This window comes from Eptatretus burgeri, chromosome 14 (genome assembly GCF_056783735.1).
Source record: "Eptatretus burgeri isolate ZD-2024b chromosome 14, Ebu_testis_v1, whole genome shotgun sequence".
NCBI lineage: Eukaryota > Metazoa > Chordata > Myxini > Myxiniformes > Myxinidae > Eptatretus > Eptatretus burgeri.
The window spans coordinates 7,721,478-7,742,573 of NC_140974.1; the positions used below are offsets into that span (position 1 = coordinate 7,721,478).

Consider the following 21,096-nt stretch of genomic DNA (forward strand, 5'->3'; position numbering starts at 1 on the left):
TTTTCGTTCTCCTGTACAGGTACCGACAGCGCCACAGCCCATGATCCAGTGAATCCATGACTCCCCAGGCCGACCCAGACGTCTATTGACCTCTGGCTCACAGCCAGCAGAGACATGAACATCACTGTCAAGGTCAGTGACTCTCTCGATGACCTCAATATTCTCACTACAAACAAGTACAGACAGGAGAGCAGCATCCAAGATGTCATTGAAAGCCTGGATCTGAGTTTTGACCCAGAAAACCAGTAATCCAGTGGCTCCAACTCCTCATTCAGCACCTCGAGGGCCCCCAAAAGGATATCTAGAGTCTCCGCAAAGATGACTGCATCATCTGCAAAACGAAGGTCAGAGATGTTGAAATTCCCAAACGATGCAATGCAGCTTGATCTCTCTGATATCCTCCCCAGAATCCAGTCCACACAAGTGCTGAAAAGTGTGGGGGCCAGCACACCCCTGACGAACTCCAATGGCAACTGGAAATAAGTCAGAGATGGTACCACCACATCTCATAGCACTATCAGTACCAGAGTATAGGTCATACATCAGATTGATCCGTTTTGGTGGCACTCCACGAAGACTAAGAATCGTCAAGAGGGCATCCCGATTCACTGAATCGAATGCCTCACAGAGATCAACATACGCAGCAAGCAGCCCTTGACGAGACTCTCGTCTGCATTTGTTGAGGACCCAAAGGGCAAGGATGCGGTCAATCAATCATTGACCTCTTTGGTGTAATGCCTGACTGCTCTGGGTGCTGGTGCCCAAGCAGATGGTGGCGAAGCCAATGAAGAATTATCCGAGCAAAGACCTTACCCGGCACTGAAAGGGGTCTAAATTGTATGTTAAAGAGTAATTACAAATCTAATGGGTGTAAAGGGGTCTAATGACTCCAATCATGGTCTAATGTGTCAAAATGTCTGAGGTCCAAGGTGTCTATGTGGTTGAAAAGGTGTAAAGGTTGAATGGGTCTCAGGAGTGTATGAAGGATCTGAAAAGGTCTAAGAGGTCTAAAAGGGGCTAAATAATTTGAGAAGGTCGAAGAGGTGTAAAAAGTGTGAAGGCATTAAAGGTCTACTCCACCGATCAAAAGTTTTAGAACACCCCCATTTTCCAGTTTTTACTGAAATTTAAGCAGTTCAAGTCCAGTGAATAATCTGAAATGGAACAAAGCTAAGCGGTAAACTGCCAGAGGTTAAAAAAAAGTTTATGTTACCAAAAACTGAAAAGTAATGTAAATTTCAGAGTTGTTAAAAAAGGCCCTTTTCAGGGAACAAGTAATGGGTTAGCAACTGCAGCTGTTCTGCAGCAATGGAAGTAAAAAAGCTTTGAAAGTTGATGCAAACAATTCCTACAGGTGTCCCAACTTTTGGTAATTAGTTACAAACCTCTGTCTGTATAAAAGCAGTGTTGGAACAGACTGAATTGCTACACTCTCTGAAGGATTATTTGGACAATATTGTACTGCAGGAAGTAGAATATTGCTATCATAATGGTGAGAAAAAGACAATTAACAAAGGAAGACAGACAGACCATTATAACCCTTAAAAGTGGAGGTATTTCCTTTAGAGAAATTGCAAAGTAAGCCAAGGTGTCAGTGAGTGCAGTTTCCTACAGCATCAAAAGGAACTTGGAAACTGGAGGAAACTCTGACAGGAAGAGGTCTGGAAGACCCAAAGCCACAACACAATCAGAAGACAAATTTCTGAGAGTCAACAGCTTGCGTGATAGGCGGCTCACAGGACAACAACCTCAAGCACAGCTTAACACTGGTCGAAGTAAGGAAGTGTCAGTTTCAACTGTGAAGAGAAGACTTCGAGCTGCAGGTTTGACAGGTCAAGTGGCAGTAAGAAAGCCATTGCTGAGATGGCAAAATAAGAAAAAGAGTCTTGCCTGGGCCTTGAAGCACCACCAGTGGACTACTGAAAACTGGAAGAAGGTCTTATGGACCGATGAATCGAAATTTGAAATCTTCGGTTCATCACACATTGTTTTTGTATGTTATCCAGTAGGTGAAGGGATGGTTCCTCAGTGTGTGACACCAACTGTCAAACATGGAGGAGGAAGCTTGATGATCTGGGGCTCATTTGCTTGATCCAGAGTCGGTGACTTGCACAGAGTGACTGGCACCCTGAACCAAAAGGGCGACCACAGCATTTTGCAGCACTATGCAATACCCTCTGGTTGACGCCTAGTTGGTCAGGGGTTCATCCTACAACAAGATAACGAGCCAAAACATACCTCCAGCCAATGTCAGAACTACCTTTGAAGAAAAGAACAAGACGGTAGGCTTCAAATCATGGAATGACCAGCACAGTCTCCAGACTTAAACCCCATCGAGCTGGTTTGGGATGAACTGGACAGAAGGGTGAAAGCAAAGCAACCGACAAGTGCAACACATTTGTGGGAACTTCGGCAACAATGTTGGGAAGAACTTTCTGAACAATATTTGATTTCCATTGTAGAAAGAATGCCACGAGTATGTTCGGCTGTTTTATCGACAAAAGATGGCTACTTTGATGAGTCAAAAATTTAGGTTAAATTTTGTTCAACAAAACGATTCCATGTATTCTTTTTTATCCGATGACATGCCAACATTGTGTTGGATGACACACCAGTAAAAGTGCTCACCACCACCCCATCCAAATCCTCGATATTTTCTACCCCCGTTCATCCACCCCAAGCCCACCTCCTTCAAATTCCCTGCTTTCCTTCCTGAAAGTCCCTGTAATGTCCATCTTGTATACCCTGTGTTCCTCACCCCATCCCTCTCCATTCCACTGATTTCCTAATGTCTTTGTTCCCCACTGCTTTGTCCTTCCCACTCCCAGCCCTCTTGTCTCATGCCCCCCTTGCTGTGCGTTGTCTGTGAGCTCTCATACGAGCCTCGACAAGGTATCCGAAAAAAAAAAATCTGCAATTGTATATTTGTTCTATGCTTTAATTTCAGAGTACATTGAAACATTAAACTACATTTTACTTAAATTTCAGTAAAAACTGGAAAAATGAGGGTTTTCTAAAACTGTAGACCGGTAGAGTACATGTCTGAAAGCTGTGTTGCAAGAGTCTGCAATTCCAGACGTAGTCAAGGTCCAATAATAATTAATTACTAGATGTTGGCACGGTCCAACTCACATTCAAACAGTGCATAATTGAGAGACACTAGCGGAGTACCCGCCCTACAGGCGATGTTGTTCCAAGTATGCAACACGTTCTTTGACTCATACCTTCATTTGGGTGATGAAAAGGCAACTGACAGCTCTGTATAAACAAAAAATATATAAAAAAAACCTGGGTTATGTGCATAAAGCAAGAACATACCTCCTGTTTATAGTTCAAAACACCTCACTGCACTTTAAAACATGGGGACAGGAATACTATGCTGTATGGGGACTTGTAATACCAGGGAATACCTGGAAGCGATGCTACATGATACGCATTTACATAGATAATTTGCTCACACCCTCCCCCCCTCCCCAGCCCTTCCGCTCCTCGGAACAACTGTGAAAGATAAAAACACCCCAATAATTAAATGGGATCATACTGATCCATTGTAGCAAGTCTGGATGTAATCAGCCGAGAACTGAAGGAGGAGTAGCATGACAAACACACACAGAAAAACAAAACACACACACACACACACACACACACACACGCAACGTGCTAAACATTTCTATGAGCAGGGTGCTAAAGAGCTCATGCCATTATTACCGGGGAACAGTGCTCGTGTACAACGTAACAAGACCTGGGAACCAGCGGTCATTACGGCCAAACACCAAACACCACGTTCCTACATCATCACCACTGCAGAGAGGCATGTGTACTGGTGAAAGCGGAGGCATCTCCGCAGCATGGATGAGGCTCCTTCGCCCGATGCAACACCCCGGAAGGAGATTCATCAAGAGGAGACCATTTTGCTACCGGAGTCTTTCCTGCAAGAAACACAGCAGCACACTCCAACGCACTGCACTTCACCACACTCCCCACACTCTTCTCGCACCACTAGACGTCCAGAGCGTTTCCAAGACTATGTGATGATTTATGATTGATTTTCAAGGCTAATTTGGATGCTAATGTTCTTGTTTGTTGTTTGTTGTAGTTTTCATGCTTCTGGGGTTATACCCATGTAAATGGTGATTCATGTGCATTGGAGGGGAAGGACGTTGTGGTCTTGCTACCAGATCTTGTAGATCTGGCATTACCGGAACCCGATGTCATTTCTCTTCTGGGATTATTTAATTATTCAAGCCGTTTCTTTGATTCTGTGTGCTGATTTTAAATCGACCCTTGTTAAAATAAATCTATTGCATGCAGTGCTTCATATTTCAATGACTATCACTAATGTAGGAATAAATGGCCATTAAAAGCAAAAACTATCCGAACTCGAAGGGCACTCGGTGGAGCGCGTACCTATTCCCTGCAATGCCCGATCAAAAAGAAAATATCGGGCCGAACAATATTCTTGAAATATCATGTTTCATATCGTTTTTGGCCCAAAATCTCAATGGTGAAGAATCACTTTAAAAATTAAATAATTCTCGTATCCGGATGCGGATTCGGTTCTTAACCAAAATCGAATCACTTCGTCCTTGTCACACACACAAAGTGCCCACCAAGTTTCATCCGGATCCGTCCACGACTTTTCGAGATATCGTGCTATATATCATTTTTGGTCACCTTTCAATGGTGAAGAATCACTTTACAAATTAAATAATTTTCAAATCCACATCTTTATCAAAATCGAATCACTTCGTAATTGTCACACACCCAAAGTGCCCACCAAGTTTCATCCGGATCCGTCCACAACTTTTTGAGATATCGTGCTATATATCAATTTTGGTCCTATCGATGGTGAAGAATCACTTTAGAAATTAAATAATTCTAGTATCCGGATGCAGATTCAGATGTTTACCAAAATCGAATCACTTCGTCCTTGTCGCACACGGAACCTGCCCACCAAGTTTCATCCGAATCCGTCCACAACTTTTTGAGATATCGTGCTATATATAAATTTTGGTCCTATCTCTCAATGGTGAAAAATCACTTTAGAAATTAAATAATTATCGTATCCGGATGCGGATTCGGATCTTTACCAAAATCGAATCACTTCGTCGTTGTCGCACACCCAACTTGCCCACCAAGTTTCATCCGAATCCGTCCACAACTTTTTGAGATATCGTGCTATATATCATTTTTGGTCATCTCTCAATGGTGAAGAATCACTTTAGAAATTAAATAATTCTCGTATCCGGATGCGGATTCGGATGTTTACCAAAATCGAATCACTTCGTCCTTGTCACAGACCCAAAGTGCCCACCAAGTTTCATCCGAATCCGTCCACAACTTTTTGAGATATCCTGTACACAAACAAACAAACAGACATGGAGGGGTGAAAACATACCCTGCTTCACCTTCGGTGGCGGATATAATAACTAGCATTTAATTGAATATTAATGTATTATTCCGGCGTTTTATTGAAAAACGAACGTGTCTGTAGGTTAATAACGAAAGAACAATGACACAATACAATAAATCCATGTAGATAATTCTTATGCGGTGTATAAGCAGGACGCTGTATTAATAGCCGCGTAAGAAAAGATGAAGGTTTAAAAATGAAGCGTGAGGTTAAGCTTCTCAAAGCAAATCCAAAAGCTGCTTATAATATGAAGAACTCCTTATCTGTGAATATAATGAGGCCACCCGAGTCAACACCCGCCCGCGTAACGCTCCGAAGACGGCAAGGAAACAACTCATCGGATTGGGGATTTTTAAAAACCGTAAATAAAAACAAGATAATGACGTGCAGTTTAGTCTATAAACCACAGACAGCTTGAGAGAACAATAACCGTGCTTTCGATAAAGGGGCAAACATAATATGTCTCAAGCTTGTAAGTGTATTCCGTACCGTTTTAGGTATTGTATTGCTAGGCCCGACTTTGGAAACTCGCGGTTTTGATAGAATGTCGCAAGGATTGTGGCTTTGAAGTCTCTTCAAAAAAAAAAAAAAATTAAAAACAAACAAACAAACAACAACAACAACAATAACAACAACAACAACAACAACAATAACAACAACACGAAGGGACCGGCAGTGAGTGAGTCGAGCATGGCAAGTCCGTTGTTTGCTCGTGAGTTCTGTGCTTACAGCAATTGTTACTGGTAAGAGTCGAAGCTCGTTTATTACCTCAGCCACCGAAGGTGGACGGACCGAGATTACGTGTTCATTGTCTTGTCTGTCTGTCTGTCTGTCTGTGAGCACGATATCTCAAAAGTTTATGGAGGGTTCGGACGAAACTTGGCGGACAAGTTGGCTGTTTGATAAAGGCCGAAATGATTCGATTTTTGGTGAAGATCTGAATCCGGATCCAGACGAGTCTGAAGACGACGATGGTTGACGAGCGGTATTTGACGATGTAGATCGTTTCAGAGGTCAAGGATGAGACAATGTGATGATTTTTGACCAAGTTATAAAAATGATAAACATGATGTGGTACGAGTAACGGGTTATTAGCTGCAAAATGTCGAAAACCCGGTTTCGTTCAACAACTTAAAAAAATTTGACCTTTGCATAACCTTTAAAGGTCACAAAACAATGTTGTGGACATTAAAATAAGGAAACAGGATACGTGCTGTAGCTTATTGGAGTTAGTTCGTCGAAGAAGGTTGAAAACCCGGTTCGATTCCCACAACTTTGAAAATTTGACCTTTGTGAACTTTAAAGGTCGAGGATTATGACCTTTGGTGCAAAACTTCCTCTGGAACATTCCATGAACAATATAACATCATATAGACTATATGGCATTTCGCACTCCTAGGATTATCCATACTTTGATGAAATCAGCGTAAAAACAAACTTGAAGTGGGCGCCATGGGCAAGGTGTTCGAGATAGAGCAAAATGGTTTCAAGACTTTAAGCCGCTGTCACACCTTGACGATTTAGCCTTCTATGCCGATTTATGAAAAAATTTGTCTAAAACGCTGGCACACGTCGAATACGTTATGGGTACGTTTTGTATACGTTAAGAGCACGCTGAAAAACACTGCCACTCGTCGTAGTACGCTGGCTTTAAACGTTGTACTTTTGGGTTGTCCTCAAATTTTTCCATGCTTGAAATTTTACGACGTATGCTGGCGTATGACTCACACGTTCCACTCATAAGTGGAACTCATAAGTCGAAACACGTCGAGGTAATGTTTAGGGTACCCGTGACTTATTTCTAACCTATGAGTAACGTTTTGTCAGCACGTTGCACGAACGTTGTTCACACTTCGCAACACGTTACTTGAAAGTTCCTCATACGTCGAAACACGTCAAAGTAATGTTTAGGGTACCCGTGACTTATTTATAACCTATGAGTAACGTGCTTGGGAATTATTTGTAAAGCATGTCCTACGCACAAATACATATGTAGACATGTTTGACGTCTTCATGACGACCACAGAACTTACTGAACGCGTTTCTAACTTACAGATACCGTATAATGGTGTATTGGCAGCGATTAGGGGAATTGGTATATAAAAAGGGGCTTCGCAGGAGGAACCCGTCTTTTTTTTTAGACTTCGTGGTGAGTACATGCCCATGTCATTCCGAGAGATGGAGGATACGGCAAGGCTGAGACGACAATACCGACCTGTCCTCCAACATCAACATGACCTCATCGAGTTGACACTGCACCAGTTGTGTGCAAATAGAGCCGGGAGAAGAAGACGTGAACGGAGGAGAAGGAACTGGGTCAGACCATGGATCGGGAGGCGACGCCATTACGGCATATATGACCAGCTCATGGTGGAACTCCGGAACGAGGACCATGCATCCTTCATCAACTTCCTGCGAATGCCCCCAGCGATGTTCGACGAGCTGCTAGCCTGAGTGGGCCCAAGGATAACCAAGCGGTACACCTTCTACAGGGATCCGCTTGAGCCTGGGATGAGGCTGGCACTGAGCCTGCTGCTGTTGGTGCCGTGACTGCAGTGCTGTGGAAGCGATTTAACTCGTTCAATGAAAACGATTTCAATTGCCGAGCACCAGCGTCCAAAAACAATAGGCGAGTGACAGCCATTTATAAAAAGTGAAGTTGCAGCCTATGAATAGAAAACCTCACGTAAATCGTCGACGATACGCTGCCACGCTATGCATATGTTAGACTATCGTTGGGCATAGGTTGTGGACACCTATAACACGCTAATCAATCGTTGGTATAACTTATCTACAAGTTATCAAAGCGTTCTGTGTTCATTACTAGTACATTATTATGCATTTGTCCAAGTCGTTTGAATACTTTAAAAACTGAAACCAAAAAATAGTTCATCGTGGGAATGAGAAAAAAAAAATTTAGCTGAAAAGAACATCGAACAATGGTGCAAAGTAGTCTCCTATTTGTGGACGCAACGAGGATCCATCATCACCCACACCCTCCCCATCACACTCACCTACTACTACTGACATGGACCTACTACTACTACTACTACTACTACTACTACTACTACTACTATGACTGACACGCTCACCTAATACTACTGACATTGACATCTACTCAACATGGAGTCTGGAACACTGACGGGTTCCTCTTGTGAAGCCCATTTGTATATACCAATTCCCCTAAACGCTGCCAAATCGCCATTATACGGTAGATGTAAGTTAGAAACACATTCAGCAAGTTCTGTGGTCGTCCGGAAGATGTCAATCAAATTTGTCTACATACGACAATGTGCGTTTGAGATACGTTACACATAGGTTCAAAGCACGCTACTCATAGGTTCAAAGCACGCTACTCATAGGTTCAAAGCACATTACTCATAGGTTAAAAATTAAGTTTCGGGTACGCTAAACATTACCTCGACGTGTTTCGACTTATGAGTAACTTACAAATAACGTGTGTCCGAAGTGTGTCAACGATCGCGGAGCGTGCCGAGAACTTATGCCAGCGTATGCGGAACTTGTGAGCCATACATCGAGTACGTCGTAACATTTTCAGCATGCTTGAAATTTCACGACGTACTAGACGTACCACGGAATATGATAGAGTACTTCATTGTTTTTCAGCGTGCTCCTAACGTATACACAACTTACCCATACCCTATTCGACGTGTACCGGCGTTTTAGACGCATTTTTCAGAAGTTGGCATACGCTTGCTAAATCATCAAGGTCTGACTGCGATGTTGACACTTCCAATTTCCAGGCGGTTATGATTTAAATCGGCGTGCGGAAGATTTTTAACAGAGAACGCCACGAGTTCGTCAGCGATACATGCAGCGCGATATGCCTAAGTTAAACTATCGTTGGGCATAGGTTGTGAACGCCGACAACAGGCTAAACATTCGTTGGTATAAGTTATCGACAAGACAACGAAACGTTCTGTGCCCGTTACTAATATGTTCTGCATACGACCAACACGTTATGAATACGACCAAAACTTAAAAAAATAAACCTCAAAACTTCAACGTACGCCAACGTTTTACATACATTTTTATACGTTGCCATTTCTGGCTAAAATGTCAAGGTGTGACAGCGCCTTTAGGTGGGGAATGACCTCAAGATTATGCATAAAAAAAATATTGTCATCCTAGCTCTCAAAGTTTGGGCGGTCATATTATTTTTATGTCAAAATTCGCAATTTTCTAAGTTTTTGACCTTGCGACGAAAATGAAAAATTGGACAATGAAAAGTTTTAGATATTTCATTTTGCTATTCAAATACCGAAGAACCCATTCCATTCAGTCAATTCCCTCAGAGCAGATAGATTTTTAATCCGACTACCCCCTAAAAATGGCTATTTTTTGGGCATGGCTCCACCCACAATCGCCGTAGCACGCCCTCATCCAGGAAAACACAACTAGACATTGATATCGAACACATAACCAAGTTTCATCAAGATCGGATCAAAGTCCACAGAGTTATGCTCTGGACAGACAGACACACAGACAAGCCGGTAGGCAAACATAGGTAGTCGACTACCCAATAGAACCTGACGCGATGGGCCCGTTGGATGGGGAATGACCTGAGGATTAAGCACAAGAAAATTCATGATAGGGTTAATGCTTCAAGGGTTAATGCTGCAGATTGTTTTTTCGTTAAAATACCCCCACATTGAGAGGTTTTTCTGCCGTTGCTGGACAATGGAGGGGACCATAGCAACGGTTCTTTCTCACACATAACTAGGACATACCATGAACATACCATACCAGTTTCATGTATATCTGACTCATAGTCTCTGAGATATAACGAACTTCGTTTTTTTATTGTTTTCGACCAGGGTTCATTCAAAGTCTATCTTCTCTGACAGTTTTCATAGGATCTGGCTGGAAATTTTTGACATTATGGCTGAATGTACTGCCCACAGTCGCTCGTGGCCCGATTTTTGATTTTCGAAAAAATAAATTTTTTATGATCTTTCAAAAATTTCAAAGTCCCTTTGCTCGGCAACGGTGGTGTCCATAGTAACGGTTCTCATTTGCACACAACTAGGTCATGGTATGAACCTACCAACCAAGTTTCATTGAAATTGCCATTGTATTAACGGAGCACTGGACCGAACAGAGGGACAGACAGACAGAGGGATAGCCAGACAGACAGATAAACATATCGACGGAAATACTGATAATAAGGGTAGGAAAAAAAACCTCAAATATATATATATATATATATATATATATATATATATATATATATATATATATATATCTTCGACTGGATCGACTCCCCAACATAACGAATATAGTGGTCACTGGCTGGCGCTCGTGAACCAATACAAGGATTTTTAAAGTAATTTTTTTATCATTGAGAGATATGACCAAGAAATGACGCACTGTATTTCTTTCCTGTATCCTTGGACACACATATAACACAATATTTCAAAATAAATTGTGGACGGATTATGGCAGAACTTGGTGGATGAGTTGGTTAGATGACGAGAACGAGCCGATTCGATTTGGGTTCAAGTCCAGATCCAGATCCAGTTTATCATTGTGATTGGGTACAAAATGTAAACTGTTCAGCCTGGCGCAAGTATGTGCTCTACCGAGTGCTGTTGTAGTTGTCCATGTTATTGAAATTTGACGTCCACTGGAAATTCAAGAACCGAAGACCTTTGGAATAATGACTTTCTGGATGAGGAGGAGGAGGAGGAGGAGGAGGAGGAGATTGGGACCAGACTCTGTGAATAGCGTTTGTGCTGCTTAATCAGTCTCCTTGGCTGTTGGACACAATCCTGGACGAGTGACCACTCCGCCACAGTATACCAGCATGCTGGCACTCATTTTGCCAACCTCGGAAGGATGACAGGCCTAGTTAACCCCACCTGGTATGAATTCAACTGCTGAGCGGGATTTGAACTCAGGACCCGAGGATCCAAAGCCCACCACCCTAACCATTCAGCCAACAGCAGGCATGGATGGGGCTGCCTATCTACTGGAGTACATATCATTGCATCAAACTCTTCTCCGATTGTCATTCAATTTATGGATAGCATTTGGCGCGAAATATTGTGTCAAACGACATCATAGGGTATGTCGAACAAAAATTCGAATTCCTGAAAGATCTCAACTAAAACTAAAATGGCACTCGGTAGAGCGCATACGTCTGCCAGGCTGAACTGTTTACATTTTGTTATCCCACCAATAGGTCCGATCTGAATCAGCACCTTGACCAAAATTGAATTGGCTTGTTCATGTTGCCCAACCAACTCATCCACCTACTTTTGTCATAACCCATCCATAACTTTTTTAGATATCTTGCTACATATTGTTTTTGGTTCTATCTCTCAAAGGTGACGAATCAGTTAAAAAATTCTAGTGGCCGGATCGGGATCATCACTGAAATCTAGTCAATTCATCCTTATCACACACCCATCTTGTCCACCAAATTTCATCCGAATTCATCCCCCACAACGTTTTGAGATATCCTGCTCACAGACAGACAGGTGTGAAAACATAACCTCCGTCCACCTTTGGTTGTGGTGGTGGTAACAATTGTGTTGTGGTTGTGATGGGTCTTGCATCATCTTGTGACCTTTCAGTGAAACACGTTTATCTTACGAAATGTAAATTGACGGGACGTTTGTCCAAATTACTCGAGCGATGAAACTTTCAATATCCTTAGACAGTACATTTTAGTTTGCATGACCAGGCAACATTTCAGAATTCCTTTTCCATTTAAATTTGTCATCAATCACTATCCCCTAATACTTGTATTCACAAATGTGTTCTACACCATGATCATGGATAATTAATGGGTCATAGCCTCGTATTGAGCAGTGAAAATGAAAAATCATTTCCTTTGTCTTATTGACATTAAGAACCAAATTAGTGCGTGCCCGTACGTGCAAAAAAAATAAAAACTTTCAAAGCGCGTGCCAGAAACAACAACCACACAGGCCGTTCCTTCGCTCTCACGTGGCCGTACGTGCAAAAAAAAAAAAACTTTCAAACCGCTTGCCAGAAACAACAACCACACAGGCCGTTCCTTCGCTCTCGCGTGCCCGTACATGCATGGCCGTATGTGCGTGCCCGTACGTGCGTGGCCATACGTGCAAAAAAAAACAAACTTTCAAACAACCACACAGGCCGTTCCTTCACTCTCGTAAACGACGACTGGATTGGGCCATTGTGTTTATCTATAAATACGCATAAGAAATCGAGAAATTCTTAGAATACAGTAAGTCATCACTATCCGGAAGTCCGTACGTTGTAACGCGTAATGGGGAACGCACTCTAACTTGGCCATAACTTGGGAACCACTTGTCCAATTAATTTCAAACCTTTTGAAAGCAAACAAACAGAGATTGCTGGAATTATAGATAGATAGAAGATAGATACTGTGGGTGCAAAACACCAAGCAACTTGTCCTGTCATTGTTAACTAAATGGCGCCCTTTCCCCATCGGCCATGCCGACGCAGCAACGTGTCCTGTCATTGCTTTGATAAATAAATGGCCATAAATTGGGAACCACTTGTCCGATTAATATCAAACCTTGAAAAGGCACATACTCAGGTCCCCAGCAATATACCTGGCAAGTTTCAATTAGATCGGACCAGTGGTTGTCGAGAAACAGCGGTCACACGCGCACGCGCACGCACACGCACACGCACACGCACTTCTGGAATTATAGATATATAATGACGGTAACACCAGTTTACAAACTTATGAACTTCATTCACATAATCACATGTATCATTCAGTAGTAATCTGCTAATTACTGTGTCATCTGAATATTTAATAGCACTACAATTAGGACTTGAACTGTCACAGTCACTTGTGTCCAAAGAAAACAGAAAAGGAGAAACAACACAACCTTGTGTTGCACCGAGACTTTAAAACCTCACACTCGATACCGTATAATTGCACTTCATCCTTTGTAGTTTATCTGTAAGAAAAGTGACTCAATATTGCAAGCTTAGCTGTGACATGCAATTTCATTAACTTATCAATTAACATATGTGGTACACAATGGTATTGAAGGAAATAAGTACTGATTTCACAAAATAATTGGAGGTATCTAAATAACGGTGCAGTCTGGAGATAAACAAGCACAGCATCTTCAAACACGCCAAGATTACTCTGATATGCAAATTGAGATTGATCAAAAAATGCTTACATGACTTATTGAAATCCTATTCCTAATCGACATCAATGGCCCCATCCTATTTCTAATCTTCATCAATAATGTTTGTGTCTCTGGAAAATCCTCTTTATCTCTGTGCTGATGACTCCACTTTCTGCCATGACATCCCTTGTCCTTCTGACAGATGGACAGGCAGCAGCCTCTTCCATCTCTTCAGACCTTGACACAATCACAATCTGGAATATGTCTTTTAACCCTGAGAAATCAATCTATATATCTCCCTCCTCTTTCCCTCCTCTCTCTTTCTCTCATACTGTAAACCCTCCCATCTACTTTCTCAGCTACCCTCTTGAAGAGGTTCAGTCACTCAAACTCTTGGATCTCACTCTCAGCCATCATTTATCTTGGGCATCCATAATTCAAAGTTTGTCTCCAATGCCAGTCACCAACTGGCATCCTCCATTGTGCAAAGTCTTCTCTTGGTACACCTGAACTCCATCCATTAATTGGGAGCATACTCTGTACAGAGCGTTGGTGCTGCCAAAACATTTTCCGAGGCTATTGGGCACAATCCTGGACGGGTTGCCACTCCGACGCAGGATTCTCGAATGGCACGATCATCCCAGCAAGCTGGTACTCATTTTGCTGACCTCAGAAGGATGACAGGCAAAGTTGACCCCACCTGGTATTAACTCAATGGCTGAGCAGGATTTGAACTCAGGAACCTGGGATCCCAAGCCCACCACCCCAATCATTAAGCTAACACCAGACCTGAACTCCTATCTACCCACAAAGCCTTCATTCACAGCTTTATGGAGTTCTGTCCTCCCCTTTGGTCTGGTGCCCCTGCTTTACACATTGCTCAGCTTGAGCCCATGGAAACCAAGGCCTTCAAGATCATTGGAATCTCTCACGATGATGCTGTCTATGGGCTATCACTTTGCCATCCCCGACAGATTGGTGGTCTCTGTCTTCTTCTGCCCCCTTTCTGTTCTTGCACCCTCTGCCCCCTCTGCATGTTTTGTCTCAACCCTCCTCCCCTCTCCAAGTATCTGCAGGATGCATGTGGTCCACCAGGCAACCTCCTTGCAATGAAAATATTCTTTGTTTGCTTGTTTTGTACCTATGATAGACAGTGCAAGCAACTTTATAAATATTTTTACATTGGAGGGGATACGAATTAGCTTGTATGTTAATTTGGCGTGGTCTGTGTATTCGTGTAGGTTAGACCACTTTCTGGAACCAGGAATTCATTGAAGTGAAGTTGTCCTGTTCTTTTGTATGCTGAGGGAACGGCAGAGTTGATATGGGGAAGTAGATAGGATGGAGAATTGTAATTCGTACTTGCCCTCTCTGTAAAACCAGACAAGGTAAGAGAGGGTGTCTTGATGCATCTTCGTTCGTGTTTGGGTCGATAACCCCCTCTCGCAGCCTGCACTCTGAGTGCAAGGTGTCTGGCGTGGCGCCGTCCATTAAAAAGACCCTCGGAGCTCTGCCATTAGCGCACTGCAAGGTGTCATATCATTGGTTCGGGTGATGCCAGTGGCAATACCATATCCTTCAAAACCCTGTCTACTTTCTGCCCTTTGTGCATGTGTGGAAGAATGCATGTGGTACCACAGGTTCTTTTTTGTTTCAAGTACCTTTCGTTTAACTGAGCATGCCTTTATTTATTTATCTTTATACATTGTTACGGTCTGCCTTTTCTATTGGGATTCTCATTTTCGTCGTCCTGTACTTCCTTTCAATAAACTGTTATTCCTTATGTACACGTTTTGCCGGATAACTGCCATTACCTCGCTCATGTGCCCAAAGCGTTTCAGGCTGGTCTGGTTAATCCCTGGAGGAGATATGATTTGATAAAAGGTTTGCTTTAAGAGACCGACAGGATTTGGATTCTGACCAGGAGAAACCACACAAACGGCTCAATCGTGATTCACTCTCATTCGGCCGTTCGCGAAGCACATCATTTCGCCGCAGCAGGTTCACTTTCACAGGCCTGTTGACGCAATAATATTTTTGTCCAAACAACAACGTAATTAATTGATTGGATTTCGGTCGAATAGTTGTCCTTAATGACATATCCTGCAGCAGGTTTTCACCTCTAAAATATTATCTGCTTGTGATTGGCCGTGGGAGTACCACGTGACACCCCGGTGATTGTCAGGTACAGCAGACGTGCATTCGCCTAAAAGCCGTCATTTTTTGCAGTCTGATGGACATTGGACTTGGGTTCTTCCCAGTTTTCATTGATTATCGACGCAAGCCACCAACTATTCTTGAAGTCATTTGCATCTATGCTGTGAAATGATCCTGTTGGGAATTTATGTTGCAGTGAAGAAAACATCTGGAAGTTGTGCGAATCCCTGAGAAACCGAAGCGACCAACCTGTTTCCATTGATGAGTTCTTCGTGGTGTTCATTTCAAATGATGCAAAGAGGGTAGATTGGTGGTGTTGTATCATTTTCCTTCCCTGCTTATGTGACCTGCAGTATTGGCAATAAAATTATCAGCTTCTTATGCTTTTTAGCGTGAAACGTATTCATAAATAATTCAGTTAATGTTACTATTTTGATTTACATTGTGGAAAGCTACATCTTTTTGTGTTGCAGACACCTCTCTGGATGCAGAGGAGTAGAAGAGGCAGTGACGAGTTTGTCCTCTGGGTTTGTAATTGTTTTCCGGTTATTGATTTTAGAACCACTGTTTAAATCTTTCTGAAGCTGATAATTAAGCCAGGGCTTTGGAAATTTAGTTTTGTTATCTATTCTATGTCGTGAATGCATATTTAAGTGGGATTTGAGTACTAACCTGTCTGTTGGTTGCATAATTTCAATAACATTGTGGTCTTTTATTTTTTTTTCTTTGTTTTTTTTTGTATACATAGTCAAGGCTCTTGGAAGAGCCAGAACACAGAACAGATCATAGTCCTTAGGCTATTCTGAAAAAAAAAAAATTTTCATCGCCAAGTCTGGCATATTATGTTTCTTTGTCTTATTTTGTAGGTTTGTACAGTACAAAAAATATTAGACTGGGGAACCTTCTCAAAAAGTGTCCAAACTATGAGAAAAATGGCATTTTCCAAAATGGCCGCCATAAATTTTCATGAAATTCATTTTCAAATTATCTCAACTTCTAAACCTGCTAGAAATAAAATTTAGGAATCTAAACTTAGGTTTTTGGTGTCAAGGAATCCAATTAACTACATATCAACTACATTTGCTCATTTGTTTATGAAAAAAAAAATCAAAATGGCCACCATTTTAGTGCCAAACAGGCATATTTTGAGACACATATGTCGATCCAAAGCGATTTTTAAAGATTGTGTGTAAATATATGATATTTTATATACTATTTATATATTTGCATGTATGGCGAACATAAGATGGGATGAGTGTGTCTGCCATGGGTACAGTTCTGCACCAGGGAAGGAACAAACATTCACAGAAGGAGCCTGGAGAAAACTATGTGATTCTGCAAAGCTACGAAAAGACCATGTGTATGATCAACTACGTCCGTACATTGAAGGAACTCATCCATTACCAGTCGAAGTATGCAGTATCATCCGTCACCAGCATTGCTACAAGTCCTACACATTAGAGAAGGGGATTTTGATAGTCGAAAGGAAAAGAGCTGCCGATGCGACTACCACAGATGATGGCCAATGATGCTCGCCGCAAAAAGACTCACACGCTCTTCCGCACCCCATACAGACTTAGATAAATGCATTATTTGTCAACAACAATTCGTGAAAGACACACAAGATCGTCGCAAACTACACCCAGCAAAACCATTCACACTTCAGACTACAGTAGAGAAGTTGAGATAAGCTGCCCAAACAAAAGGAGACACGCAGATTCTGTATCAGTTAGGTGGTGGTGTGCGTGGTGGTAATGATGCGATTGCTGATGATGTTCTAAAACATGACTCCTGTTATAACAAGTACATCAAAGTTGTCAGGAATCAAGTGACGAATCTGTTTACAAGTGGTTCTGGTGAAGCTACTGGATCATTTCATGACAATGTTTCTTTGATACAGAAGAATGTAGTTGAAGATGTGGTCGTGTGGGACATGGGTACAGTGCGCAGTTTGTACGCTGCATCTCTCAAACACCAAGTTGATTCAGATCAACATCCAAACTTGATCAAACACCTTAAGGAAAAGCTAGTGAAGCACTTCAGAGATCAACTGGTTTTCCATAACTAGCCCCAGAAGAATGCGCCACAACTTCTCTTCAATTCTGGGCTTGATGTCGGAAAATTAGTGCACGATTTCCGAGCAGTGACAACGGTGTTACAAGAAGAACAATTCGAGAAGGAAATCACTTCATCAACAAGTGATGTCCCAACACACATGCACGATGCCTTCATGCTAGCTTTGCAAATTCATCGTGAACTAAAGAATATGGTGAAAACAGAATGGCCACCAACACCAGACGACTGTACACGTGCCAAAGCAAAGTCCATGACGTCACCTGTACTCTTTAATACGATATCCTGGATCTTGTCCGGTCGTGGCGAATATACAGAAGAGTACACTGATGTTGATGAAACCCATGAGACGAAAGTTATGTCCATATGCCAGGACATTCTGTATGCTGCTAGGAATGGCCGTGTGCTAACTCCAAAACATGTGGCTCTCGCAATGGCAATCCGCAGAGTCACTGGTAGAACAGACCTTGTAACTATGCTCAATGGCTATGGCCACACAGTTTCTTCGAGTAAACTGCAGGAGATCGAAACAGCTATTGGTGAACTTCGTCAGCATGATGGAGAAGAGAAACGACCTGCGAGTATTGTAAAAAATGTTGCAGTGTCTTTTGTATTTGACAACAATGACTTCAGTGAAGAGACACCGTCCGGTCACGGCACAACTCATTGTACCAACGGAATCATCTTCCAAGCCAGAGTTCTTGTGGCCAAGTCTGAACCGAAGAGCCAAGGTCAAAATAGCACAGGGGTTGAGAGGCCAACACACATAAAAAAACCAAGGTCCTTACCATTTGTTGAGAGGGCCCTACTTGATTACCCATGTGCACCTCGATGTGGGCCAGACCGTGTCGTTGATGCAGCTACCATTGTTACAACTGCCACCATGTCGCTTGACGGGACACATGACTTGGATATGGCATGGCTGACGTCGTAGGTGTACTCCACTACAGCATCAAGTCTGGGAACCAACCAGTCCCCAAGCAGTATAAGAAAGCTCTACGATGTGGACCCTACAAGGAGGAGCTCCTCACGTTCCTGCTGAAGACGTGGACAGATGATTGAGATGGTGAATTTGTTACACTGCTAGCAAACAGAACAGTGTACGTTACATCGGGCAAGACATGCGTCCGCTTAGCCAGAAGTGATGCAGGATGTAATGCTAGCGTGCCACAAGATGACCTCACGTGTGACCATGAAGACGCCGACACCCGTCTTCTCCTGCATGCGAAACATGCCAGCTAAGAGAGCGGTAAACCAATCCTGATGAGGTCACCTGATACAGATGTCTTCGTGCTATCGGTTTTCCTCTGTTCCAAAGAACAACTCCACTGCTCTTCAGGTCAGGTCAGGTATGGGAGCATGTGCCAGAACAGCGCGTCGCTGCGTCCACTTTCCGCCGGTACTCCAGGGGCCTCCGTCTGGCCATTCCCCAGGCAGATGCCAGGCCTATCCCCATCTCCTTGAGATGATGGTCAACCTGCTGCAACCATGAGGCACGTGGTCGGCCCACTGGCCTCCTCCACTCATGAGACTCCCTCGCTGAGAGAATCTGGTAAGCAGGATCAGCGTCAGGAAAATGAGCCACATGTCCATACAGCCGCAACTGACGCTCACGGACTATGCAGGTAACAAATCTCATCCGAGTCTCTCTCAGCAACCGCTCGTTGGATACAAAATCCGACCAGCGATAGCCAAGGATTCTCCGAAGAGACCTGGTACCAAAGGAATTAAGTCTCCGTCTCAGATCCTTGGTCAGAGTCCAAGTCTCGCACCCATAGAGCAAGACTGGAAGTACCAAGGACCTGAAGACTCGGACTTTCGTCCTCCCGCACAGGTACCGGCAGCGCCACACCCCATGATCCAGTGAATTCATGACTCCCCAGGCCTGACCCAGACGTCTATTGACCTCTGACTCGCAGCCAGCAGAGACATGAATATCACTGCCAAGGTAAGTGAATCTCTCCACGACCTCAACATCCTCACCACAGACAGGACAGCAGCATCCCAGATGTCACCGAAAGCCTGGATCTTAGTTTTGACCCAAGAAACCCGTAATCCCAGAGGCTCCGTCTCCTCATTCAGCACCTCGAGGGCCCCCAAAAGGATGTCTAAAGTCTCTGCAAAGATGACTGCATCGTCTGCAAAATCAAGGTCCGAGATCTTGACATTCCCAAACGATGCACCGCAACTTGATCTCTCCGACATCCTCCCTAAAATCCAGTCCATACAAGTGCTGAAAAGTGTGGGGGCAAGTACACATCCCTGACGAACTCTAGTAACAACTGGAAATAAGTCAGAGATGGTACCACCACACATTACAGCACTCTCAGTACCAGAGTCGAGTTCAGACATCAGATCGATCAGTTTTGGTGGCACCCCACGAAGACCAAGAATCCTCTAGAGGACATCCCGATTCACTGAATCGAACACTTTACAAAGATCAACATAGGCTGCAAGCAGCCCCTGCCGAAACTCTCGCCTGCGTTCGGTGAGGACACGAAGTGCAAGGATACGGTCAATCGTTGACCTCTTTGGTGTAAAGCCTGACTGCTCTGGACGCTGGTGCTCAAGCAGATTGTGGCGAACCCTATCGAGAATTATCCGAGCAAAGACCTTGCCCGGCACTGAGAGCAGCGTCACCCCTCGGTAGTTGTTGCAGTCTTGGCGATCACCCTTCCCTTTCCAGAGAGGGACAACAAGGCCCCTCTTCCAGTCAGTTGGGATGATGCCTGTGTTCCAGGCAGAGCACAAAACTGCATGCAACGACATCAAAATGTCGTTGCAATCATCATCAAATGATTGCAATGGACCATTGTCGGACCATCAAAATGCAAGTGCAGCATTTCCACCAGCCTTGAGAAGTTCGGCATGGATGCCACAGATCCCTGGAGCTTTGCCCCGTTTCAACTGGTTCACCGCAGCCCGTGTTTCCACAAGCGAAGGTGGACCACAGTTGATTTGAAGGTCAGCAACAGGGATTGTAACACCCTTGACGTCCAACTCGACAGCTGGGGGATCAGCCTGGTACAACCGCTCAAAGTAACCGGCCCAGCGGGCTTCACTTCAGACTCCTCTGTCAAGAGCCTACCACTCTCTGCTCGAACTGCAGTGCTCCGAGGGATGGGCTTGGATGAACGTAATGTGCGAATTCCCCTGTAAGCGGTACGAGAATCACCTGTCCACAGCTGATGCTCTACCCCCTCACAGATTCCTCGCACATAGGCCTCCTTGTCCACCCTCAGTGCACATACAGTTTTACGCCTCAGCTCCCTGAACAGCTCAGCTCTGCCATTCAGCCTGGCCCTGCGACTCTGGTCAATGGTATCC

General features: G+C 43.5%; 1 protein-coding gene across 5 annotated transcripts in view; it reads left to right on the forward strand.

Moving 5' to 3' along the window:
• Positions 1-5,694: 5,694 nt before the first annotated feature.
• The window catches only part of NTAQ1 (N-terminal glutamine amidase 1), a 38,235-nt gene continuing 22,833 nt past the window's right edge, over positions 5,695-21,096 (forward strand). Inside the window, exons 1-3 of one of the 5 annotated variants that reach the window (XM_085853634.1) lie at positions 5,695-6,125; positions 15,893-15,998; positions 16,170-16,223. In XM_085853634.1, coding sequence (XP_085709760.1) covers positions 16,182-16,223 — 42 coding nt within the window. In that variant the 5' untranslated portion in view covers positions 5,695-6,125; positions 15,893-15,998; positions 16,170-16,181. Of the gene's footprint in view, positions 6,157-15,892; positions 15,999-16,169; positions 16,224-21,096 lie in introns of all 5 variants that reach the window. The other 4 variants (XM_085853635.1, XM_085853633.1, XM_085853637.1 and 1 more) reach the window with 4 other exon arrangements.